The 27,156-nt window shown below is 37.1% G+C and overlaps 1 protein-coding gene across 3 annotated transcripts in view; it reads right to left on the bottom strand.

Annotated features, from left to right (window-relative positions):
- Positions 1–27,156, bottom strand: part of mew (multiple edematous wings) — a 46,819-nt gene that overhangs the window by 6,466 nt on the left and 13,197 nt on the right. The window contains exons 2-14 of one of the 3 annotated variants that reach the window (XM_022084390.2): positions 18,956–19,083; positions 15,768–15,794; positions 8,249–8,352; positions 6,810–6,937; positions 6,470–6,678; positions 5,859–6,066; positions 4,788–4,925; positions 3,959–4,100; positions 3,499–3,755; positions 2,490–2,724; positions 1,775–2,006; positions 1,105–1,256; positions 384–625 (exon numbers count right to left, since the gene is read on the bottom strand). In XM_022084390.2, coding sequence (XP_021940082.2) covers positions 384–625; positions 1,105–1,256; positions 1,775–2,006; positions 2,490–2,724; positions 3,499–3,755; positions 3,959–4,100; positions 4,788–4,925; positions 5,859–6,066; positions 6,470–6,678; positions 6,810–6,937; positions 8,249–8,352; positions 15,768–15,794; positions 18,956–19,083 — 2,202 coding nt within the window. Of the gene's footprint in view, positions 1–383; positions 626–1,104; positions 1,257–1,774; positions 2,007–2,489; positions 2,725–3,498; positions 3,756–3,958; positions 4,101–4,787; positions 4,926–5,858; positions 6,067–6,469; positions 6,679–6,809; positions 6,938–8,248; positions 8,353–15,667; positions 15,693–15,767; positions 15,795–18,955; positions 19,084–27,156 lie in introns of those variants that run through there. The other 2 variants (XM_022084391.2, XM_087356585.1) reach the window with 2 other exon arrangements.

Raw genomic sequence — 27,156 nt, 5'->3', positions numbered from 1 at the left:
ACCGACAACATGAAGGACTTTCTTGTTTCTGTGGCTATGGCATCAGTCATTGAGACTGCAGTAAATGGATTTTCATGCCATGCAAGGTATCAAAGATTAGAGTTAATTTATTTCTTCATAGATGTAATAATTTTATAGCTCTCAGAAAACTAACATGTTGGACATTATAGCAAAACCAATTACATCAAATCAACCCTTTCGAGAGACATTCTCTTTATTAATTCACTTTATGGACTTCTGCAGCTGCTTTGAAGTGTCAAGAGATGATATGAGAAGGATCTCAGCATACACGTTCCAGAAGTAATACATGTTAGATTCAAAGTCCAGTTGACAACAGGAGCCAAGGACCGCCTCTTATTCAAATTGAACTGAATTAAACTCACCCTGTGACAGAAATTTCCGCCCTGCGAATGACACTGGTGTGTAGAGTAGAGGGCGCCTGAGGATCTAATTCCTTTGATGTTGAGTTGGCAAACACAACAAATTCCAGCTGGGATTCAGTATCTGCCAGACCCTTCGGATCAAACCGAAGCTGAATGTTGGCAGGAGCGCCTTGCTTGAAAGGATTGCCGATATTGCACTTTATCAGTGTCTTATTGTGCGGGGTGCAGCTCATGTGTTTACTCTGCAAATTCAGTGGAACCATAAGAAATTTGTGTCTAATGCTAGTGCCTGAGAAATTGCAATGTGAACAAAGTAACAAGAAAAATGAAGAAAATTAGTTAATTAGATAGTGAATGGCTTCAAAGTTTCACTCTTCAATTGATATTGTTAGGGTGATTAACTTATTAATGATAAGTTGGAAAGAACATACAAAACATAAGTTCACAGAAAAATACATATAGATACATTTGTCTGAAACTAGTTTCCCAAGGCTTTTTTGTCATATTGTATATTGCTTCTGTCATCACATTGTGTGTTTTTCTGTGTTGTTTTTGTGATGCCATTGGCCAGTCTGTAGAACACTGACCTCAAATAGACTGGCTGTGCAAAGCACCCCAATACTCACCATACCTGGGAAGTTAGTATTTTTATCCAAGCCTGTTCTATATTTCTGACATTAAATTAAATATTAACTAAAGCATTGCTTAACAGTTCACTTACATCAGTCTTGTGAGCAGTGTAGTTAAGGCTCGCAGGGTGAGACACAAACAGCCAGGCATCATATGCAGACTCGCCATTGTTGTGAGCTGTCACGTTCAGCCTGACAGCCTCTTGTTCACCCATGATTAGCTCCCACGTGTTAGGACGTCGCCCTAAAACAGACAATTACTGTAGCTTTCATTGACACCCTCAAAAAGCAATTTGATGTCCCATAAAGTGAAATGTTGAGTGACTGTAATCAGGCAACAGGAAAAAGTCCAATGGCCCCAACCCCTCTACTTTTTCTCTACCTGTTCTAGTGCCATCAGCCCCACAACAGGCAGGACTTCTTTCTGTCACCTGTCACCTCAGTAAAATTAGCAACCACATGGAATAGCTCGCAACGTTCAGGCAACATCTATACATATACAGTATATCGAGATTTAAATACATTAATTTTCATCAAAATAATAAATGTCATAAAACTTTCAGACCAACATTATTCTCAAGACAACTAATATACTACATAGTACATGCTCTTTCTGAAGAAGAGAATGGATGTCAAGCAACTGAGAAAATGTCATATATTTTATGGAACCCACAAGTTCATGCTCACATAACCCCACTTTCCCAACCAGAAGTTGAATGGAGTAATGGACTACACAGCATTAGAACTTGCATCAACCAATACCTGATGGAAGTAGGAGGTATGTTTCAAGGTAGAGCTGACTGATGCAAATTTCATCAGCACAGTCATTCTGAAATGTTGCCTGGAATGTCTTGGCTGCCTCTTGCTGGTTTAGAACTGGGTAATTATCAATATCAGGCAATGGCTGTCCTGGTACGAGCCTTGGGGGTTCCTTTTGTACCAGCTCATACTTCAACTGGAATTTGATTGGGGACTGGATGTCACGCTGATTCTCCTATAAACAAATAACAGGTCTGAAACCTTGTGGTTGCGCTATCATAAATGTATCATTAAACTGCCTCTTAGCACTGACAGTACAGTTTTCAATTTCGTGAATACATATCACAACAGATATTTATTGACATCTTCAAGAAACGATGTAGTGCAGATCAGTCCGTATCAAGTTTATATTTCAGTGACAGTATTCAACGTAAAATTACATGATAATTCTAACACCAGAACCCAAGTGTTATAACTTTTTCACTAAACGCAAACAGACACATTACTTATAAGCATTTTTATGCATTTCTATTTGTAAGAAACACCTAAAATGATGAAGAGCTTCTACATTACTTATAAATTGATCAATTTTAAATTCATACCATAATAATTACATTTCCATCATCTACACCATGGTTGATGAGAACTTTATGCCAATTAGTAAACAAAAATTTAATGGCTATGAGATGGCCAAATATCAAGCCCGAAACAAAATTACCTTGATATAGACCATCTCTGTTTCACATCTTTTAACATCTCCTCTACGCCGTAAAGGATCAAATTTCATTTCAATTCTCTTCCTCACTATGTGGGGCTGCTTTTTGTCACCATCGTGTCCCCCAAACCAGACTCGTGAGAACTTGCGTCCACTCTGGAATGTTTCAGCCTCAATACTGTAGTTGAGCGTCAGATTTGTTGTCAGTTTCATTGTCACACATGCCGCAAACGAGAAGCTACAGCATAAAAAATATCAGAATCACATTACAAATGAGTCAAAAGAATTCGGGGGGGGGGGGGGGGGGGGGGGGAGAGAGAGACATGGAACATACAGCAAGTATTTCGAAGCAACAGAAATTTTGTAATTTACTGCTCTGTAGACATACGCACAATTAGTAATTCTGTTAATACATGATAGTAAAATCATTACAATAGCACTGCAGAAAAAAATTATACGTGAAGTCCATGGAAGGGCCTGGACGGTGACATCAGTGCCACAGGATTGGCAATCAAGCGGTAGAACTCTGTTCTACAAAAACACAGAAAATTCACTCTTTGTTGAGTATATGTGGGTTAAAAGAAAGAATACATTTCATTCAAACTTCCAAATCAAGTTACAGTTCTCGCTTTTGTTGAAACATATAAGGAAACACATTAACTTCAATAAATAAAACAAGTTTTGGTGGCACGTTCTAATTAAATTATCTAGCACAACTGAATCTGAGTACATATAATGAAAATATAACATCTGAGAGGTATTTTATGAAAAAAACTTGAGAAATGAAAGAGAATTAATCTGATTTCATAAAATGCATAAGGGAAAATCAATGGAAGCCAAACAGTTCAATGGTAATTTTAAAATAAATTATGGAGTAAAACGTTCCAAGGCGGTGCAATCACACCATTAATATGAAGTTCCATTTGCATTAATCAACTTCTGTCCATTACACTCTATGGATTAAAAATGGAATAAAAAGATAGAACAAGCTCAGATAAAAATATTAACTTGCCATGTATGGTTAGCATATGGATTCTTTGCACAGCCAATCCGGCTAGGGTCAATGTTTTGTAGATTGGCTGATGGCTCCACACTGGTCACAATGTTGATGATGGGCCGAGCACGCAGCAGGACCACTGCATCAACATCATATGCACCAATCATCAGGTCAGGGTACCCATTCTGATCCAAGTCAAGTCCACCACTCAGGGAGTAACCAAATGTTGTAATTGGTATACCATTTGTTCTAAGATCTTCAGCATACAAGATCTGAAACAGTTAGTGTAAAGGAGTTATTAGTTCGGCAATCCTTAAACTCCAAAACATTGATCTAAACTTTTAATTCAGATCCTCCAGTACCAAATTTCATCAAAATCCATTCTGTATTTTTTTTTTTGTATTAATACAGATGGGCAGATGTGATCTTCCCTGTAAGTTCAATTTACACACTTCACAACAAGCACTGTACAAACCTGGGAGGGTTCAGGAATGAGGCCTTGTGCAGATCCCAAGTAAACATAGACAGCTCCATTTCCTTCATATGGGGCACCAACTGCAATGTCTTCATAGCCATCAGAATTCAGGTCACCGAGATTCGTAATAGCAAAACCAAACCTACACATCATAACACAATTATTTACATTTTCATGTCGTCATTGTAGAGGTCTCTAATACTACATCATGGTTTAAGTTTACACTACGTGCACTATTGACCAACTGTTGAAGTGACACAAGGTATTCTTTAACCAGTGGATAGTTGCACGTCAACATCAGCCAGCTAAATACAGTTCGTAACTCCACACTCTAGTTCTTTAAGGTCCATCTTAATATTAGAAGTAGTGGGATTACAGGCGCATAAGCTACTCTGGATATTAGTACCTGATTTTAATATTATCTTCCTATTTATGCCTACAGATACCAAATGACCTCTCCCTTGAGGTCTTGTTACCAAAACTTTGCATGATTTTTTTTTTTTTTTTACAATATATGTTACATGGTTTTCTTACCTCATTCCTCTTGGTTTAATCACATGAACAATAATAGGAAAAGAGTACAAATTATAAAATTCCTCGTTATATATTTCTCTCTGGTTGTTCATTAATTTGTCTCTTATATGTCAAAACATTTTGCTTTAAACTCTGTTCTGGAACAGCCTCAATCCCCTTTCTCCCCAAAGAGTGACAGACTAAGTTCCAAACCATACAAAACAAGAGATAAAAGTATCTCAATTTACTGGACGAAACTAAAATAGCGAAATACTACGCAGTTTGGCACACTGACTGTAAATTGAAACGTTCAAACCTGGATTCTGGTTTGCCTGTCAGTCTCAAAGGTTTCTTGCAGTCCAAACAGTGGTTTTTGTTGTTGGTGTAAATATACACAGCGCCTCCCTCCTCTCGGCTGAAGAAGAACGGAGCACCCACTATAAGGTCAGGAAAACTGCAACAGAAACAGCCTTATAAGCAAACTCCTGGGGTGATTTATTTTCTGACAGCACATCAGTGTGAGGTGGGATGACTCACTCAGTAAATAACTGGGCAAGAAGAGTTTGATTCTTGCTAACAGCAGGAATTTTTGTTGTTATCACCAAGTGCAAACTCCGCCATGGCCGGTCCCAAGCCCGGATGAGAAAGGAGGATGGTTAGGGAGAGAAGTCTCAACTCTCCCTGTAAAACTCAGCATGAGAAGAAGCTGACCAACTAAGCTTCCTGCTGCATGGGGCATGCTAGAGTGCTCCTGGCCAATCCCCAGCACACTCAAAATATATCTAATTAAAAGTAAACTAAGAGAGCAAGCCAGACTGAGCATGGCGAGCTCTTTGCAAAACCTTGACACCGTAAGGTAGAAGCGGATCGAATTAAGGAAGTAAGTAACCACCAAGTGCTGACTGTATAGTTGTGGGTTCCATCAATTTTCTCTAAAACAGGCACCAGAGAAAGAGGGAATTGGGGGAGGGGGGCATGTATCCGGAGGGGGGGGCTCCTTTCTCCAGCGGTAAAATGGCAAACTGATGAAACTGAAATTTGCATTGTCTGGTCTAGATGTCCCTGGTGCCTATCTAAAGAGAAAGAGATATGAGTAACAATTTGCTGTGCCAAGACATAAAATAAAATGTTGTGATGAACCAAGATTTTCATATTTAAAATGGGACTGGCATGAACTGTAATGATAAACACTGCAATCTGTCACCACCAAGCACATGCCCATTATTCTAAGCCTCACATTTGAAATAGATAAGCACTTCAAGAACAAAATCCGTCACTTGAATTGATCGTATACCGATTCCAAAAACCGAGTAAACCGCCGCTAAAATAAAACCACCACCTGAGTATCAGGCGGTGGTTTACCCTAACAAGAATCCTTTCAACATACCCATCTCCATTGATATCAGCATTTGTCAGTTCATAACCAAAGCTGGAGGCAAACTGCTCCCCACTGAGAATAAGCTGCACGTCCATCGGATTCTCCGTCGGTCGTTTCTTAGTAAAGATCACTACCTGACCAGTGCCATTTGCTCTTGGTGCACCAGCAGCATACGCACTTTTGTTGCCAAAGAACTGTCCAGCAGTTACAGACATTCCTATAAGAAAGTAATTCCCACAAAGTTCTCGTAAACCAGTAACAATCCTTTAACCACCATTCTGGTGTGCAAGAAATTATATTACTTCAATGAAAATAAGCCATAGCGTACCATACGTAACATGTGCAGTACAGGAAATGCTAATATCCTATTCCAGAATAATGACTCATGGTTATATAACTACTTCACATCACGTGGAACAAATGCCACTACCAAAATTTGGATAATTATTTTAGCACTGGATTTATTTCTTAAATGTTCATTGCGACAGTAAGTGCAAGTGAATCAACAGTAACCCATCAATAAACCTGTCTATTAAATCCTGACATTACAGTGAACAGTGCTAAACACACAGCTGGCACGCATTTCTCCATCTTCTTTAACGGAGGATGTGTACTCTTACCCAAGTAGCTGTACTTATCGACAGGTGACTCGTGTTCCAGTAACGGCCCATGGTAGATGGTCTTGTCTCGATTTAAGAAGTTTTCTGACACGCTGATAACAAACACAGTCCCACGCCATGTGTAGGGACCAGGGGTGCCAATCACTGCTGTGTCATCCAACAGCAAACCACTAGTTCCTGCCTGACAGTAGCCATACTGTTCATGAGCTCTGCAGATAAGAATAATGCCCTTCTCTTAAAAGGCAAATATCTCACTAACAAGAAATCAATAGAGTGATATGCCAAGTTTCTTACACACATAAAACCTTCTGTGTTCCGTAGCTGTAAAGTTTTGTATTACCTGTTTGTGGGTCGACCCTTGCATGGTTCCCATGTTTCATCATAGTCCAAAAACTGACTGAGCGTGTAGCAAAGGCCCTGCCCCCATTGATAATCGAAACCCTTCCTCATATAGCGGTGGGCACACACCTGCAGGAAACAATGCAATATATACAGCAATCATGTAATAATAAAGTATGACAATGGCCTAAAAAACAGACATGTACAGGTCAGAAGCCAATGAGTGTAAGCTAGGAATATTGATGTTTACATTTTATGGGATATAATATGTATTTTTTAACAATTTTTATACTTAACTTTGATGTAAATTTCATATAACTAAATTAATAGAACCCTTTGTTTCTTTTGGTATCTGAACCATCCATATATAAGTAAATATATTTAATATTTAAACCCATTATAATGGATAAACACACATCACTGATTTTCCTTCGAGATTCTATAACCAAACCTGTGTGTGCATTTTTTCTTCCTTGAATGCATACTACAAGCCTTGGCCTATCTCACATTTTATTTAATGACTTTACCGATTATTAATGAACTGGAAACAATATGGAAGAAAGTGGTCATGGATTAATTTAAGGTATATTCACCTGGAGGGACTGAGGAAAAGCTAAAAAAAATCTCGGAATAGCCGATCTCTAGCCCAAGACATATCCAAGACCTCGTAAACACAAAACAGAAGTGCTAACCACCCAGCTATATTGTTCATAAAAGAACACTGTTAGATTAAGATAATTCAACAGTGTTTGATACAAGTGCGACAAAACTAAAAATTTATTAATAACAATGTAAAATAAATATGTACATTTATCAAGAATGTAAAGAGAAACTGACCTACAATCAATCACACTGAATGAAAGAAAGCAAAGCCCTTTCTAGTTTAATGTATAATAAATAACCTTCATCCCTGCAAGTGCCCAGTTTCTCTTCATACAATGCCATTGTTGTTGCTTACATATTTCTGAACAGGCAACAAACATATTCACCAATCAGGTGTAATTTAACAAGAAAGCTGAATGATGTAACTATGTAACTGCATATTTCAGACAATTCTTTTCTGTCCTGCTCAAGTATCCAGAACATTAACACTCCTCTTTTCCACCAACTACTTTCACCATTATAAATGGAAATGTAGTCTTTCATCTGGCAACCAAAATTAGAAAGTGAAGCTGGATACAACAGACTTATACTTAACACATGTACATGAAATTATTACTTCTATGATTTATTTAACAATGGTTAATTATCCTTGTAAGAACAATTTACCAAACTAAAAGTGTAAAATAGCTGACTGATTCTATGGTTATAATTTTTCTTGAACAGATTATTATGATGACTGACAAATTTATTGTTGTTACTGAGACTCAGGGATTTGGATGGAACATGCAGAAGTTGGGCTCCTAAAACCAACAAACCAACACTAGGAAGACCACATACCATGACTTTTTTACCAGGTCCCATGCTGCGCACTGTCACACCAAGCCACTGACCGTCCTTTATCTCATCATCTCCAGGAGGCATAAGATTCTTCGAGTCAACCGCTGTAATCAGCACAACCTCACAGATTAAAAACTTGCAATTTTAACCAATGAACTGTGAGATAGATATGCTATGTATCTAGATCTATGCATACAAGACTGAAAAATAAGGCCAAGAATTTAAATGTGACAGGACTACGATATTTAATTTTCAATCAGTACCATATTCTTTGTAAACAAATGTTATAACAGAAACAAATTTCACCACATATATCAACAACTAAACCAAATGCAGAGTCTTCACTGAGCAACAAAACAGATGCAAAAGTTACGTTGATCAACTATTAAAAGGATATTGGGTTCATTTCTATGCACTATGTTAAAAAATTACAGAACAATGAATAATGTAGAAATCATATAGTATGTACACCTTCATCTTCCATACTCAAAATTATTCAGTATATTTCACAGTTCTGTTATCTGTGGTTCAACATTACACCTATTACATGATTCAGAAAATGGCTCTTCAAAAATTTTTTGACTTTTAATTTGAGAATGAAAACTATCATCCTAAACCAATGTTTATACTAGGTCCAGATTTAAAATTACAAATGTATAATCTTCCTCATGACAAGGTATGTTTCTGTTAACAGGTTAATTTTCAGATTTTTCAGCCAAGTAATCAATTAACAGTACATGACTAGCCGATTAATCTGTTGCCATATCAACCCTAGTATTTACCCAATCCAAACATTAAATTTTTTAAACAGGGAAACACTTTATTTAGGTATATATACTTTCTCACAGTTCAGAGGTTACACTTAAAATGTCCTACTGTTAGCTGGACCAGCAGTTACTTTAAAATGTCTGTAATGTTGCACAAGTTTTTATAAACTGACCAGGCAGAACTGTAATACAAAAAAAAAATATTCTCATGTGATCAGCTGCATTAGTACTGAATATTACTCTGATGTTTTGGAGACTGATTTTGTCTCCATCAACAGTAAGAAACCCACCAAGCCAGGCCAATTGCTAGATGGGTAACCACTCGACTCTGCCCACCTCTCCTTTTTGCTTACTCTTGGCCGATGAGCACCGGGCGCCAACAGATCTATATGAACATATATTGGCTAATATGTGTCACTCATTTCAGTCTCTGATAATGGATGAAACGGGAGTCTGTTACACTGGGTTCTATTCTGTACCAACAGCAGATGATCACACAAGAAGACTTCACTGTACTTAGCTGCCATAAAAAACCTCAAATTTCATAGAACTGTGGTATACTTGGGGCACTATGTGTTGTTCAATTAACTAGTAACCACTAAAGTTCCATCAAAATGAAACTTAATGAGATCTTAAACATGGCCAGTCAGTACTTCGCTTGTGCAGTTTCAAAAATATAGTTTCTAGTAAATGACATCTAGTAACCCCATGTCTGATCCTTCTAACAAGGACACGTAACATAAAAGCACAGTATATTATGTATGTGTATATATATATATTTAAAAAATGAAAGTACATAGCAATCATTGTCACTTAGGCCAACCACTTTGCTTCTTACAACTGTGCATCCACAAGTGCATCATGACTGCCACACACACAGAATGTACGATAACGATGATTCAACAAATTGATTTTGTAATGTTTCTGTGTTAATGACAGAAAATAAAACCAATTTTTCAAAGCATGTTTGTATAATTCTTAAAATTATTTGTTTTGTTTTTCTGTACAGATGATGCTATTTTGTTAAACACATCAGCAACAGTAGAAATAACCTGAAATTAACAACTACACAAAACATTTTATTTCTACTTCAATTTCTGTTTTGAACTACCTACAAAATCATAAGTTAAACCCTTATGTTACAAAGACAACTGGATCGTTATTGTTATCTCTATTACGATGGGCAAGCTACTGAGAATACATGATATTATTCAAAGTTAACATATTATTACATCCTTTCGAATGTTCTTTCAAAATAAAACTTCTGTTCAAAGTACACAATCTCCATTTTCAAGATTTCAGCACAATTTTTTTTTTTTTTACAGATTTTCTAACTTTATCAAATACTGTCAGGCCCTCCAATTTGGAGGAATTATTGTAATAATTATGACAGGGACTGATAAAAAATGTACACAATCAGACGTTATCCCACAAAAATGGTATTCACTCAGCCTAAAACTGTGGGAATTACTGCTCCCATAATTTCAGTAAATCTACATATTTTATTAAAAGCATTTGAACATTTGCTATTAAACATAATGAATTTAATCAGACATTGATGCACAAGTGACTGATGCAAAAGAGCATTTAAAACTATTCAAAATTATTTTTATGAAAAATGTATAGATATACGAAATAGCACATAGCATTTTGATGCAAAAATCAAATCATGCACACTGCAAAACAACTGTCTTTATAAAAAGTATGTACAATACAAGTTGGTGTACGAAAAAATGCATCACATATCTCCCACGGCTCAGCAACTCAAAAACTTGCACAAAATCTCCCGAAACACACCATTCACACGCTGGAAGGGTAATGCATTCCTTTCTCATAAAACTGCAGTAGAGACCATACTGTGAGGTCAAAATGGCCTCACAACTTTATCCTTTTAAGTTCTTGAATATTACAGAGAGATGTTACCCACAAATGTCATTCAACTGTTTCTCAAGATATCTAACAATGATGCATGAACAGCAAAACTTATAAGTTGGGAACTTTACCATGAATCGTATCGAGGGATGGATATGAAAGGAGGCAGCAATGGTCTCTCATAACATACTACCCTTACATTTAACTGAAGAGGCTGAGGAAAACCACTAACAATCTGTCAGGATAGCACCTCTACTAAATGAGACCACAGCAGCAAGCATGAATGCAACTGTCGTTGTAACGTCTCTCTATAAATGGAACATTTGTTTAAAACTGAGTTGTATATGATGTCACTTCAGACCTCATTCATCATGCAGTCAACAGTAATGTTTCTGTATGCAGAAAACAACAGTCAAAGAAGGACAGTAGTAGCATCTGTTGCTCAAGATAAAAAATATAATCAGTACCTGAAAACCAGAACAATTTAATCTGTATGTAGTAAGAATGAGATTTCCCCTTCAGAACAGGCAACCAGAGATAAAGTGCGACATAGTTGCAACATTATTCCGAGCGACAAAAACACACTGCAAATGAAGGACTTGCTTGTGCAGTGAAGGAAGTAACGCAATGCGACATTAATTAATTGTAGACAACCAATGGCTTGTTATATTGCAGAAAAGTGACAACCCACCATTTCAAAAAAAAAATTTAGTACAATAGTTAAAGCTGACTGGATTAAATCACACAGTAATTTCCATATTACTGATTCAGATTACATGTACAGCACTTAGAAGAATCTCATGTTTAATGAGACTATTAATTCCTGCAGCTCATAAAAAATATCACTTTGGAAATTACGAACTTTGAATATTTCAACACATGACCCAAAATCTTGAAGCTTATTTGGCAAAACACTGTGTAATTTAATCCATGCTATGCTTAAACCAAGATTCAGAAACTGTTCATAATTCAAGAAGAATTACCCCATATACTTTTATCTACAAAAATCTACAGTTCTGTACAAAAGTCATGTTTCAATTTCAGCCAAAATTAATAACCACATTAAACACAAATAATTTTATATTGCAACTACATTATGTACACAAGGTGAAATTCTAAATATTCTTTTACCGACAGATGTATTCAGAGATGTTTTGGCAAAAGTGGCCAAATTCTAAGACCCCTTTCTTAACAGGATACAATTTTATAACGTGTCTTGTATGAGTGTGAAATGTGACTGCTTCTTACTCAACAGTAAGTTCAAGTGTTTGAAAATAACATGCCAAGGTAAAAAATATTAGGGCCTAACAGGAATAACGGAAGTGGGAATATGACAAAGAAAGGAACTCTGTGATTTATACAGGCTACTATAGAATAAATAGGTTATAATGGGTTGGCCAAGTAGCGTGGACGGTGCTTAGGCATAGGGACATCTCTGTCTTAGCAGCATTTTGCCATGTGCTACTTCTAATTTTAGACCCTTTCAAAACGTTCCAGGCTGAAGAGTATTTATTTTTACTCCACTTAAACTAAGAAAGAGGTATATTTATAATTCCATCATAACAAAACATACAAATTTATATGAATTTACATTCAGTTCAAAAATGAAGTCATTCAAACACTAAACTATATGACATGCAATATTCACTCCATTCTCCATGCTTCAAAAATCCGGAACAGCTGCAGTTCACTCCGTGATGTTGCACAAACTGAACACTTCCTCCTGACAACTCTGTTCTAACAACCAAAATACAAAAGACACTGCAAACCAATCTTCAGGGGAAAAAAATGTGGTCAATTTGGGGAAAATAATGGGTAGGAGGGCAATATTTAGTATGAAAGTATTAGCAGCATGTGCACACAAAACTGGATAATTACTGTATGAGAATCTTGTGAGACAAAATTATTATATTAATCACGAGATTATACGAAGTTATAAAGTGAATTCTTACTGGTTACTTTCAGGGCTGTCATGATTAATAATTCCAAACAACTGACTACTTACTTAATTTTGATTATTTTATTTAGTAAACTAACTTATTAGAATGCAAAGAAAATTGATGCCTCCGATAATTTTAAACTTAGGATGCCACATTTAAAATGCTGCATACATTTTCTGTGTTCATTATACGAACGTTTTACATATTCGTGAACTAAAATTCTTAATTTTAATGTCAGAACTTGTCATGGTAGCAACAAAGCTTGTCTCTTGATCTCTACCTTGAACGCTAAACAGTGAAGCAACCTGATGCGACAGTTTTACAAAAATTTTGTGATAATCTTTATGCACTTATGTTGATATGTCTGACTTAATTTGATACATTTATGTAGATAAAACAAAGAATGTGTAGTGTATTAACTCATCACTTCAGAGATCAACTGCATAATTAATTCATACACCGTTAACCACTGGCATTTGGATGTCACTTATTAAGAAAACTTTGTCTTGCATATATTTTAAAGTTTATTGGCTAACTAACTACAAATTTTAATCATTTGACAGCCCTACTTAGTGTACTTAAAATTTTAGTGGATTAATATTATTAAATCTCTTGTTAAATTAATGTATAGTGAGAGCTTCTACATTAGTGTTAGAATTAATTCAAAAAGCTTGTATTAATTTAGTATCAAATCTGAAAAAAATATAAAAACTGATTTTAAGCAACACACTAAGAATCGTTGAATTATAATAATTCTTCTCTGTATAATAAATAATTAAATTTTCATTAACTCCATGGTGTTAAAAAACTTTAATGAAGAAATGACAGTTATTCATCTAATCAAAATTTCCCGTTATGCAATCCAAAGGTTCATTACCGTAATGACAAACATCTGATACTAGACCCTATCATGAACCAATTAAGAGTTCATTACGAGTATTACATGTGACATAAACAGGGCACAATCTCACAAATTTTTCAGATACATGGGTGAAAATTTGAAAAACTATATCACATAAGTTTTAGTGTCAAGAGTTCTGAACTGAGCACCCCACACAACTGACCCATGAAATGCAATCTCATGATCATTATACGAGGATATATTTTGGTGCAGCGTGATGAATGCATTTATGAAATAATAAGGAATAAGTAGGAAGGGGTCATAATTTGAAACATTCTTTCAACCATTTTTTACGGAAAAACTTACAGAATTCATAACAGAAATCACTCAACAAAACACACTCCTTCTTTCGTTAACCTGAAAGTCGCCTGACTGCCAAGTGGCAAACTACAGTTTCAAATATAAAATTAATAAGCTGCAAATAAATTACATTTTAAGTCAGTACTAATGGACTGATAAGACTGGGGCTTACCAGAAAACTCATACTACCAAAAAATTAGGGAGCTTGAAATACAAAATGTTACTTTGCCACTAGGAAAGAGGTAATACACGGCATTTCATTTAACTTAAAATTGTCAAATATCCCCCAATTATACCCAAAGTTTATGCAAAATGACAATATCAGATACTCTTTAGAAGGATGCAAGGAAAAAGGTATTTGTTTTAATACAGACCTAGAAATTTGCAAATAATCCAGACTATGATGTTCAATTAATAAATTTTGTCAATATTCTTCATTGGTGACCCTCCTTAAATGACTCCCATCGCTGTTTCCCGACTTGAAGCACACACCTACCACAATATATGTAACCTGTCTACACCCTTAATCCTATGCTTTGTGCAGAAATCTATAACTATAATCAATACCCAAAGAAATCAAACCCTGTTCTACTGTTTTACCCCTTGTCTGAATGTAGTTATGTTTCTGGTCCTAACTAGGCAGAGCTGGAACTAACATATTTTAGCTTCTGGTTAAAATTTGTAAAGACACATATAAACACAGCAGCCAGAAAGGGAAAACAATAAGTTATACAAAGTGTAGCATCATAATATCTTACAGAACCTCCTTATTCTGAAACAGAGAATCAATATGTATCTTCCGCATATAAATGAATATTCCATAGCAATCCCAAGATAATTTACAGTAAAATTCTCCAGGCTGTACAGGATTTTTCATGGTTTAAATATGAGGTTGAATGGTAATTCTGTTCAAATCTAAAGTATTCCATGGAGGACGTTGGGGTAACACCATGACACGGTGGTCTGATATGTCTACATTTTGGAGAAATTAACACTTTCCATTACTTTCAGGGTGGAGTAGATGACATCATACCCAATTCTCATTCTGAAATTTGAGGTTATTACGATGGCGAACATGTGAGATAGGGATTAGCTCTATCGATCGGGTCCAACAGAGTATGTTTTACCTGAAGACAGAGATAGACTCCCATCTCCGAAACGACACGGTTTTTATTGATTTTATTTAATCTTGGACGATAGATAATATCCAGAAAACAGTTTACTTCAATAAAATATCATGTTGCCCTGAAAGTGGATACTGTTAATTCCTCTGAAATGTTCGCAGACCAGCCTGTCACAACATGGAGCAAATATCGATTACACCCCTACTATTCTGTCTTTACAATGCTATACATATCAGGATGCATCACAAACATCTACCTTCCAAAAATGTTACAACAAAAAAGTAATAATGAAATGCGGAAGAAACATTAGAATATTCGATAGCACCCTAGTGATGGTGTTACATTCAGTCAGCATCTCTCATACAGTCGCAGGCAAAGAAATATGATTATGTACAATAATGTCGCAAGCTGATGGCAAACGCATTCCATCACAGCAAGAGACGACACATGCAGGGACATGCATATTTCTGCATCACATCTGGAGGAGGAGAAGGAGAGGGAGAAGCCAAACCAACCTCAGCGGCAAACTGACCAGAGCGACCAACAGGTCTGACCTCTGGTTTGCGAGCGAGCGAACACAACTTTAGGAGGGGTAGTCAGTTGACAACCACTTACACGGTTCATACTGCCCATCTTCAGGATCTGCAAATGCCACGGCCAAAACAAAAAAACAAAGAAAACAACAGAGTTTCATTACAACAATAACAGAAACTAAAAACCAAAGGATCTTTAAAATAAAACACTGCAGGAAGATAAAATAAAAACAGACAGCAGACAGTCAGACATTGATTCTTGTGGAAAAATAAAAGAGCAGCGATCGTAATGCAATAGGATATTTCTAAATGGTATACCCAGTAGAATGAAACTTAAATTGTTATATACTGAACACCAAGATGGCTGGCGGAAGTAAAGACCTCCAGTAACGAGGAGCAGACTGTGGTAATACTGCAATAATTAACTGATGATTATTGAAATTGAATCCAAAATTCTTTAAATATACCATTCATCGAGTTGAAAACAGCATCAACACTGCCAATATGGCATACAACCATCAGCATATCAGAGGATTTAATTTCATGCAAGTGACTTGAAAATTAAGTAACAAAGCTAAATTATATTGCACAATTCCACATTTCAGTTCAGCTATTGACATACTTTCAGTCCATCATCACCAAATTTCACTTTGTAAAACATTTATGTAACAACATATTAAGATTAATACAAATTCATTTGCTGTTTCTGTGGCTCAAATTTTCTCCGATTATGCCAAAATGATGTCTGCGGACTGCTTGTGACTAAAGGTGAAGTTTCCGCTTCAATCGCCACAACTATCTAAATCATTATTTAATATTTTGCCTTATGAAATAAAATTCTATCATGATAACTCCTGACATTTTGTGGGTACACATTTGAAGAAAAAGTCCTAAAGATTAAACACCTTAATCCATTTACAACATTTATCCCTCGAGACATCACAGCTGTTCCAATGTTTTTTTAATATGGATTAAAACTGTCATATTTAGTGTTACCTTTCAAGTCTTGAGACGTATCTTCTGTCTCGACTAATGAAGCTTAAGCCTTTCTCAACTTCGTAACCAACTTTTGAATCCTACTGACATCATTTAAGTTTGTAAAGAGAAATAAGTTTTGGAAATGTGTTGTTATCCATTCTTTAAACACAACTTATTAATTTTTAACTCAACAAACATGCTGTTTTTTTTAAATATATTTTCCTTCGTAACTCAATATGGGCAATAATTACAAATTTCACTTGGTTACGCATTTATGCAAACTCGGAAGTGATTTAAGTAGATCATAAGCTGTACTTCGCACATTATAATATCATATGCACAGGTTTGTACAAAGACAACAATAACCATATTTATGGTTTGACTGCAAACTTGACAACAATAATGCCAACTTTACTTTAGCTGAGTCTCAGATAAATGTTTTAAATGGTTCAAAGTCCAGTACTAAGTGCTCTTTATTGGAGTGTAACTATATAAAATATTTTATATTCTACACTAATCAGTCAACTACAAATGCAAACAACTACACGTTCGTACCTAAGATAATAAATAAATTAATTAAAATATTTTAAAATCTCTAATACAGACATAGCTTAGACAAACTACTTTACACTTTACAACTATTGAATACAAGTAAATACAGTTCATAGGATGAATTTACTAGGCATACCAATGACGATTGTAGAGGTTTTTTGAGAACACCTGGAAAACAAGAAAATGAAACAACACACAAAATCGCAAAGAATACTTTAAGGTCTTCCACCCAAAAACCAAATAAGACAACCTTAACAACACAAGCATACCTACGTCAACCTCATAAAATACCTATTATGGAATAAAATACAATTCAACAGAACTTCTGAATGCCTGACGAGGGTAAAAAAATGGGTGGATGATTCATTTGAAAAAACATCTTAGGGTGTCATACATATTTGGAACAACAGATCTAAATTTATATCCTGCAATTGTAACTTATTATTACAAAACCTAAACAAACGTGTACTTCTGATGAGCATTACCATATAAAACTCAATTATGAGCACTGAAAAGGCGAGATAAATTGTCATACTTAACAAGAAATAACCATTATTTATTATTATACCATTCCAAAAATGAATATATTTGCACATAATACGTCTTATGCATAAAGAAGTGCTATTATATTTTTGGAGCTTCGCAGAGGGCTTAAGCCACGTTAACAGACCAGAGGCCGCCACTATTTCAGATCGTATGGAAGTTTCCTTTTCATTGTCGATCCGTTACTCGTCTGAAGATAAAAAACATAATACACGTAATACATTCAAAATGTTAACAAGCTTTATATAATGACTATAAAATTCAAGTAATGAATCTGACATGACGGAAATCTTATAATGTGTCGCTGGTAAATTCTGGCTGCAAATGCCATCAACAGAGATTATATGAAGACATTAAAAGGTAGCATGTCTATACAAAAGAGGCTCGAAATTTATGGGCATTACTTTCAGCGACTGTCTGTAAAATGATGTATACTGTGAGATTATAAAATTAGAATGTTACTTCCTACAGCAAGTCAACACTATTAGACACGATTTGAGAATATTTTAGATTTCCTACACTGTCAATCATGTCTCAGATATGCTACATTTTCAAGCCAATTCCTTTAGGAACAATATTCATAGAATTACATACTCTGATAATTTTCTTGAAATAAACTAAAAATAAATTAAAGATAGATCTTCAATGAAGAAACCTGCACACCACGACTGCGTTCGCTCCCTCGCCACTTAATTTCGTGGCGATATTTCTGTGAGCAGAACACATTAAAGTTTTCTAATGCAAGATCTTCCTTGTATCTAATAGTTTCTGTGCGCGGTTTAACATGAAATTCACACCAATGTGATAACAAGGTTATTTTCTGACCAAGTTTAATTAATACTGGTTTACTGATAAACACTAAACCAAAAATCAGTTATGTATCTGGTAAAGGAAGTGATGCTTATGAATGACAAATACAAATGTCTCGTCTGTCTGGTTGTAATAAATTCTGTTTTGTTTTATGATGCTTCCACATTCAAGTTACTGGCTGTAATATACAGAATCTGTTTAATGATGCCTTCAAGCTGTCCCTATCAAAACACATTTGGCATCTGATGGGCAATACCTGTATTTACACGGCGTTCCTTTATCAAGAACCAATGAATAATTTTGCGCTTAGTTTTGTCATATTCTTGCATTATAATGAGACATCTCATGAAGAAAGGATTTCAGTAGGGCCTGCCGACAGCAACTTACTTCTCTTCCCGTCAGTCACCACCTGTTCACAGTCATTGTAGTTTGTAGTTACTGGACATCGATACAAGGCCCCAGAATGGTTTGTACCAGGTTGTAGGTTCTTACCTAGTGGTGCGCCCACAAGTAACCTGAAGGGAGGAACACAACAAAAAATTTTAGTAAAGAACTTAAAATGCCCAACTTTAAGAAAGTTAAGAGAAATAGTAAAAATAAGAATGGAAAAATATACCAAAAAAAAAAAAAACAGAGCAATTCTCGAATCATAATTTTTCTTTACACTTTCATGACATTTGCCAGGGCGTGGCATGTCTCTGTGACATGTAGGTCAGAAGTCATAGTACAGTTTTAAAGGGAACCTGCGATGTAATTTCATACAGTTCCACCCACCCTCGGTGTACTGTCTGGCCCCTTTTCTACAAGTTCTTTCTTATTTGTAGCTTAAATGCGTCATGTTTGTGTTGAAACCAAATATATATTTATTATCACAGTCAATACACAAACGTATTTAAAATGTTGTTGTTAAAATTTTATATAACACTATAACATCTGTAGTATAAAATATTACAATAAGTTATATTATGTTATATTATGGCGCTTTTATCGTAGTATGATGTTACATTTATTATGGCGCTTATTATTAATTGCACGACATGTTTCGATGTTTTATGACATCATCTTCAGGTTTATATCGTCGTTTTTATCATTTTAAAACTATTATATATTTCGATGTAATGCATTTATTGATTTATAGGTATATTTGTAGATTTTTCTGTCATCATAATGCCTACTATGAACGCATAGCTCATTAATCTACAACAAGTTGGGATTTTTTTCGAGATCAGCATTATACAAAAGGCATAAACGCAATTTCTTTACATTTGCAAGATTTTAGGTTTTAACTGAATGTGTGTCATCTTGGTTGGTGCGTCATGTGGTATTTTGAATGGGTCTCCATCGGCCCTGAAGATGGAAGCACTATGCTCCTCCGAAACTATTGCAAACAACCAAAATGTTACATGATACGACAACCCCAAAGGCCACCACGTAAAAAAACGCCAAGTAACACCAGGGTTGGAGCCGAGACACGGCGGCCCAGGGCTGCAACCTCAGTGTTTTTGAGCGCTGAGGGGTGAGAATAACACGAAACACTTTACAAAAAATTCAGGGTTAGTGACTGTTAAAGCTGGTGGTACATAGAATAACCACTGTAATTTCAAGAGAACTTAGAAACTGATTTCTGATCGACAGAAAATTAGATAAATTGATTTTGATATCTCCACCCTTTCTAGAACCACACCCTTACTTAGAGAGCTTGTCAATAAAGAAAACATTCTATTTCAAGCAGATTACTTGCTCAGACATCATTCATAAAAGTCACGTCAGTTTGTCTTCCGGCGATGTGTAACTAATGCATTATAGAAAGGAACAAACCAAAACAAGCTGCTCACTTACTCAAACCGCGCCATGTTTGCCCTCAAACTGCCTGGCTAATCTCCATAACGTGTCATCAATTATACTTAACACATCACGTGATAAATGAATATGTCCGACAGACTGAAAGGAGGAGTCATTGTTGAAAAGCCTTCGTGTTGTTTGACGTTAAGAAAAACAGAATAATTTATCCAATGGATCGCTACCTAAGTTTAATCACTACACTATTACAAGTTACATTCATCAACGGATGTACTTGTAACAGCATTTCAAATTAATTATTTCCGTTTACGTTTCGTTAATAAAACGCCGAGGAAACTTTCACGTTTCTCAGATGAAGATTCGAGAGTAGAAGCAACAATGACACAGACTGTTTCACGAACAATGTTCAACAGGAGGATTACAGGGTTTCAACGAAAATACTGACATTTCGCAAGCCGTAATTCAGAAATTATACTTCTAATGTATCTGAACATTACAACATTTCTTCGTTCCCCTTGTCTGAACGTTTATCACGCCACATGGACCAAGCATTTCTGTGGCGTATTCTGCAAACACCGCCACGGTGGTCTAGCGGTTAGAACGCTGGCCTTGTAATCCTGGGGTCTCGGGTTCGATTCCCGGCGGTGCCCGAATTTATAACTTGTGTTGGGCAAGGCCGTGGTCTAGGCAACACCGAGTTTTCCTCCGGGGGCTTCCCCGGTTTCTCCGTGGCATCCCATTCACACACAGAAGAAGGCAATGGCAAACCACTTCTGGATCATCTGCCAAGAACGTATATGAACAGGTCCCAGTCCGAGAAAAGGATGGCAGGATCCTGTTCATATGGACCTGTCGTCAGACAGAACACTAAATAAATTAAAATAAATTCTGCAAACCCGTCCCACTGCTCGGGTATATGATGCCAAAAACTCTCAATCACAGCAGCTCATTTAACACTCTGAAGCGTAAATTCATCGTAATTTTATTTAAACATCCAGCCCGTACCTCAAAGAAAACACAACACTTCGATACTACAAATATCAACTGGTTCATATTTTAAAGGAAATTGTAAATGTTCATTCTGAGAATCACGTGAAATACAAAAAAATATATTCTGTGCGAAAAATGTAGAGTTGTCGATATTAAAGAAGGCGGTGGGCCCCCAAAATCGTTAAAACGAGCCCAAACTTTTCTCAGAACGCGCACGGTTTGATTCGCTGAACGTAAATCTGCAACGAAAATGACCGAGTTTCAATAACAGGAAAGACCACTTCCTGGGCTCCAAGCAACAGACAACGTGACTAACTGAACGGTATCAAATGTCAGAATAAATAATCAGCTGTTATAGCTTCATTGTCCCTTTCTGACAACTGTCTGTCTGAGCAAGTGCGCTACAATAATGTGATTACGCGATCTGTCCATATAAAATTAGTCCTGACGTTGGATTTGTGCCTCCTGGCAAGAGACATTTTTCATGTGTCTGATGGGCGAAGTTCTCAAGCGAATTTCATTCTGGTTTACATCGATACAAATAGAATAATAAAATTTTTCTAAATAAATAAATGAATATCAAGACAAACTACGTAAGTAAAGCCAAATGTTGTTAACATTCTTTCGTAAGATGATAATGTTGCGTCATATTGTGATGATTATAATTGTTTAATATTAACCGTCTAATCACAATAAAATGTTTTATTAAATATTAAAATATTATTACTACAATTAATATTTAATATTTAATATATTAAAATATATTAAAATGATGCTCGTTCTATCGAAATGTTCGATTTACAATTAGAGCATCATCTTTTTCACGACATGTTTCGGTTTTCAATGAACCATCTTCAGGTGTATAATCGATATAAATTCAAATGTAATATTCTAACTGCAATCCTTCGTCAGATGTCCATTCTTTCGTAAGAAGACACTGACAACAAGAAAGTTGCTGGGTACCCCAGGTTACGGGGTCTGATACGTACAGTGTTGTCATATTCATAATTATCTTTTACGCTGAGTAATCGGGACCTTGGCGCCATCAGCTACAAGTTGGCTAGTAAGACTGAGTCATTGCGGCCTATGCCAGATGTTAAGGCTGACGGGGACTTTTCTGCCTCTCCCGACACCCCGGCACAGTGTCTTCTTTCAAGTCTCAACAAATTCCTCGCTTTCATTAAACTTGGAACTTCTTCCGACGGCTGCAATCAGCAGTTCACAGTTCACAAAGCGAAGATTCACACATTTCAGTTTGCCGTTTAGTTCCACGTTAAATATCAGAAAACATTTCCGATAAAAGTTGTAGATGTTAATAAGACGTGTACTTAACATCGCGTACGAGCTGTTCTTCAATTGTCCAAAAAAATTCAGTTGAGTTCACGGAAAGAAAACTTTATATTGAAGGTTAAGACGCTGCTTCGGAGATTCGGGCAAAGAACGGAAAAGAATATTAAAAAAGAGTTTTCAATAAAATCGGATGCGATGGTGTAGGATGGTAAACGGGTAATTGATTATCGTGTTACTTGAAGATGTTGGTAACAAAACGGTGTAATCCGCCTACCTGCAAATGAATTACGACCAGATGTTTGTGTGAGGGTGGAGCCAAAACATTCTGTGAGTCACACCCAGACAGCAATTATCTAACTGGAGCGGCCCATAAGGTGCCTCGCCCGACAGGTTATATCACTTACAAGCGTTAAAATTGATAACCAGGGAGGGTCCAGAAACGGGAACTCAGCTTTGTCATTCGCGTAGTTAACACTCCAAAACAGGATTGAGAAATTACAGTCGTAAGAACGAGGCGCGCTCAGCAAGTTTTCATACGAACACTTCCCCGAGGCGGTGTTCATAAAACAGAATTAATTACCTCTACAATCAACACACGACAACAGAATCAGGAAGGTTTGCCACCACTGGTAGCGAAACCTGCTCACATTGGTCAGGATTTGTAATTTTTTTTATTTTATTTAGTGTTCTGTCTGACGACAGGTCCATATGAACAGGATCCTTCCATCCTTTTCTCGGACTGGGACCTGTTCTTATACGTTCTTGGCAGATGATCCAGAAGTGGTTTGCCATTGCCTTCTTCTGTGTGTGAATGGAGTAATTGTTGGGATGCCACGGAGAAACCGGGGAAGCCCCCGGAGGAAAACTCCGTGTTGCCTAGACCACGGCCTTGCCCAACACAAGTTATAAATTCGGGCACCGCCGGGAATCGAACCCGAGATTTGTAATTACGTTATAATATAACCCGTAGAAAAAAATGCCCGTTAAAACTGAAACGGGAAATTATTTCGTTGTATACTCATGTCCGTCAACAACAGATGGATGATGGTTCGATACCAGACAACAGCACAATTTTTTTTTCTTCAAATATCACGATGTAACATTCAAATAAACACAAAAATTTTGAAGCGCGCCTGTGGGTACGATTACATGCAACACTGCGCTGTCGGAGAAGTTGCCGGAGGAGCACGGCGAAATCGAAAAAAACATTTTCTGCGACAGTACATCACGTCGCAAGAAATACGGAGAAATGAGGAAGACCAAGCACTGCTTTGCGTTCCTTAACAGTTATATAAACCAAATTAAACAGGGATCGTTATTTTAAAAACCCGTCAATCTCCGAGAAAGCAGGAAAAAAGAAAGGAACACGGAAAGCAAATATTCTCTTTATAACTAATTCTTCTAACTTCAAAGTGAACAAATTTGACACTGCGAAGGGTTTAGAGTTCTCACGGCTGTCTTCTGGGTAGTAGCGACGTACAGTCTGGTAGCAGTTTGCCGACGTTTCAGAGGTGCTTTCTGCCTCAATAACTGCCCTGATGATGGAAGCAGGAAGAACCTCTGAAACGTTTGTAAACTTCTACCACATTACATGGCGCAGTAACCCAGAAACAGTCAGCTTTTTTGCAAAAACATCGGTCGTAAAACGCAGGTAGGGGAAGAATGATTTTAAAATTATCTCTGAAAATGTAGTCTGAACGTGGAGGCTGGGTTAAACTTCCTTGAGACATGGGCAAATATCAAGTTTGTATGAATATAGTTTAGTACATATTCAATAAAAAAAAATACCCCTTGCACAGATGAGGAAACATCACAAGTTGAAGGAACACCCTGTATAACCACAGACCAGTATCACGCCGAGAGTCTGCCAGCCTGGTCATGTCCGACTGGCACTCTCCAGCAGCAAGACACGTGCCAGATCCTCACACCCACGTGCTCTGGTAATGAAACCGAGGGTGAATCTGGGGATGAAGGCAACCACTTGACACGAGCCATACAGACCGCGCGCCCGCGCTCAGGGGTGTACAAGGTTCGCTTAGCGAAATTTTTGAAAACAATTGAAGGGTATAAACACATTTTATACAACTGTGAGTCTACAAGTAGAAACAAATGAGAAATGAGCGTGGATTTTTGATCCGGAACCGTTCAAAAGTGGCCTTTGCTGTAAGTGGGAGAACAATACTGATACATCTAACAGATATTGGTGGTTGTCAACTTATTCAGTGACGATCAGAAGGGACCCTTTTAAGTACAATGGCAAACCTTCACATTTCATAAAAACGGCGAATTGCTTAGGACAGGCTGGACAAGTGAGATATGTTCAAAGGCCCTGTACCATGCAGATATTTCGCTGGAAAGACGTTAAAATCGATTATCAGTCGTAAATTTAGAAATGCGTTCTCAGATTCACACACTGATCATTTGGCTGGAAGTTTTACTTCTGAAAGTGTGGAGACACCCTGGCGAGACAGTCCACGAAAAGTTCAGTCGTGCAGGGCAGCAGACTGGCTTAGAGGTGATGTATCAGACTTGTTAGGGAGGTGACCAGCATTCGGAACAAGTAAGAGGACACGCGAGGCGACCTAATACCCGACGCAACAATTTTCCAATTCAAAATACGCAATCAAAAAATCAAACACAAGTTGATTTCGCGTTGTGGGATAAGCACTGGGCAGTGGAACTATCCTGAAAGCGATTGCGAGAAATACTTCCGACGCCCCTTCCGAGAACGGAACTGATTATTCAGATCCGACCACGCCAAACGCCGACATTTACGCAACCTCGCACAGGCCCTTGGCCGTCCCTTGCCAATATCAAATATTGTGAGTCAGCGAACGCATGTGTTCGTCGGCTCCTATGCCAGAGATGTAAGGCCTGAGTGGCTATTCAACTCTGTGGGTCTCTTCTGGAGAACGCGATCCAGATGGGAATGTTGGCTTTCCAAACTAAATGCCTGGTATCATTAATCACGTGGGCTTGTGTGTGTGACTCCAGCACAATTGAACAGTTGATGTGCGTCTAGACTCAGTATTTAACTCTGAACTGTGCATTCAGCCCCGATTACACTGTGACCACTTCAAACACTTACAGAAACAGGGTTTTTCACTACACAGTTAACTGTGGTATTATAAAACTCTGTATAAAAAACAATTTTTGGAAGTCTGACATTACCGATTAAGCAATTTTTGCCTTCTTGAAAAGGAAATTAACAACTTGAACATTTTATTTCTCATAATAATAATAATAATAATAATAAAGTTTAGCTTTCTTTCTCGACATCTGCGAAGAGGACACGAATTTTGTACCAGACTGTAAAAACATGGCGAAAAAGCGACCTTCGGGATTATATTCTGGAACGAAACGAAAATGGGTCTATACAGGTCTCATACCAACCAAACTTCCTGTAATAAGGATACCGCCTACTCTAAACACCTGATAACCCAAGGTACACACACTGTGTGTGTGTACTTATGTGAGCTCAAGATGGCAGTCACGAGTGTGGGCGCCATTCAGTTATATCTGAATCCACAACACAGGGTCACCATTGGCAACTACACGTTAGCCTGAATATGTTGAAACTTATATTTAACCTGGTCTCTTAAATTTAACTTCTTACTCTGTGAACTTCCTTTTCTATGCCATGAACATGTGATATATTTTTATTTTCCGTTGTTCTACGCTTTCAAAATGAACAATAAGACAACCGAGACTCGAAATAGGTACCCTTCCGAACACACATTACCACTAAATTAACCATAGTGCAGTGGTAATAGAGTGCATAACGTTCAGAAACTACGTATCCGATTAACGAGTGCATTTACAGAGATCGCAGCTTTGTTTCCGTGTTTACTGACATCTGTAACGTAGAAGCAGAGGATAAGCACCCATACGGTTAGAGTTTCCACCACCCCCACCCAAAAAAAAAAAAACTTCTGCGTTACGTCGCTTCTGCACTACGAGGATGCATAGTTATTAAAATGCTAGGCTACACCACAGAGCGGTCGGTAGTTATTCCCGTCTGTGACATCCTACAGAGATGCCAGAAATGACATCACTGTATGCGGAACGCGATAATTTCTATTATTCAACTATTTCCACAAATATAATCGGTCGTGGCTCACCGGGGACAACAACGTATTTTCCTCGAAGAACATGAAACTTTCGCGCGGTCACTCACAAGACTTGTGAGGGGTTATGACTAATCCAAGGCAACATTAGCTCAGCTGATCAAGAAACGTATAGTATTTCATAGGTCCATTACGGTACTCTCAAGAATCTGTTGCTGGGGGATCATATCGTGAGACAGATGAATCCAATACACACCCTCCCTCCTAATCTTAAGGCATATTTTAATATTATCCCCCCCCCCCCATCCATGCCTAGGGCTTCAAATTGGTCACTTCCTTTGGGCATTTCACATCTCGCCCATGCGAACTGCACTGCCAGCCAAATCCCAAACGCGACTCTTAAATAGAACAACTTTTATCATCTGCACACAATATATCTGT

The sequence above is a fragment of the Zootermopsis nevadensis genome, unplaced genomic scaffold, assembly GCF_977971745.1.
Source record: "Zootermopsis nevadensis isolate Lab colony 2312 unplaced genomic scaffold, Znev_1.0 Znev_ptg000027l, whole genome shotgun sequence".
Taxonomy (NCBI): domain Eukaryota; kingdom Metazoa; phylum Arthropoda; class Insecta; order Blattodea; family Termopsidae; genus Zootermopsis; species Zootermopsis nevadensis.
Note: the sequence above shows the minus strand (reverse complement) of the source record. Positions and strands in the feature narration are given on the sequence as shown.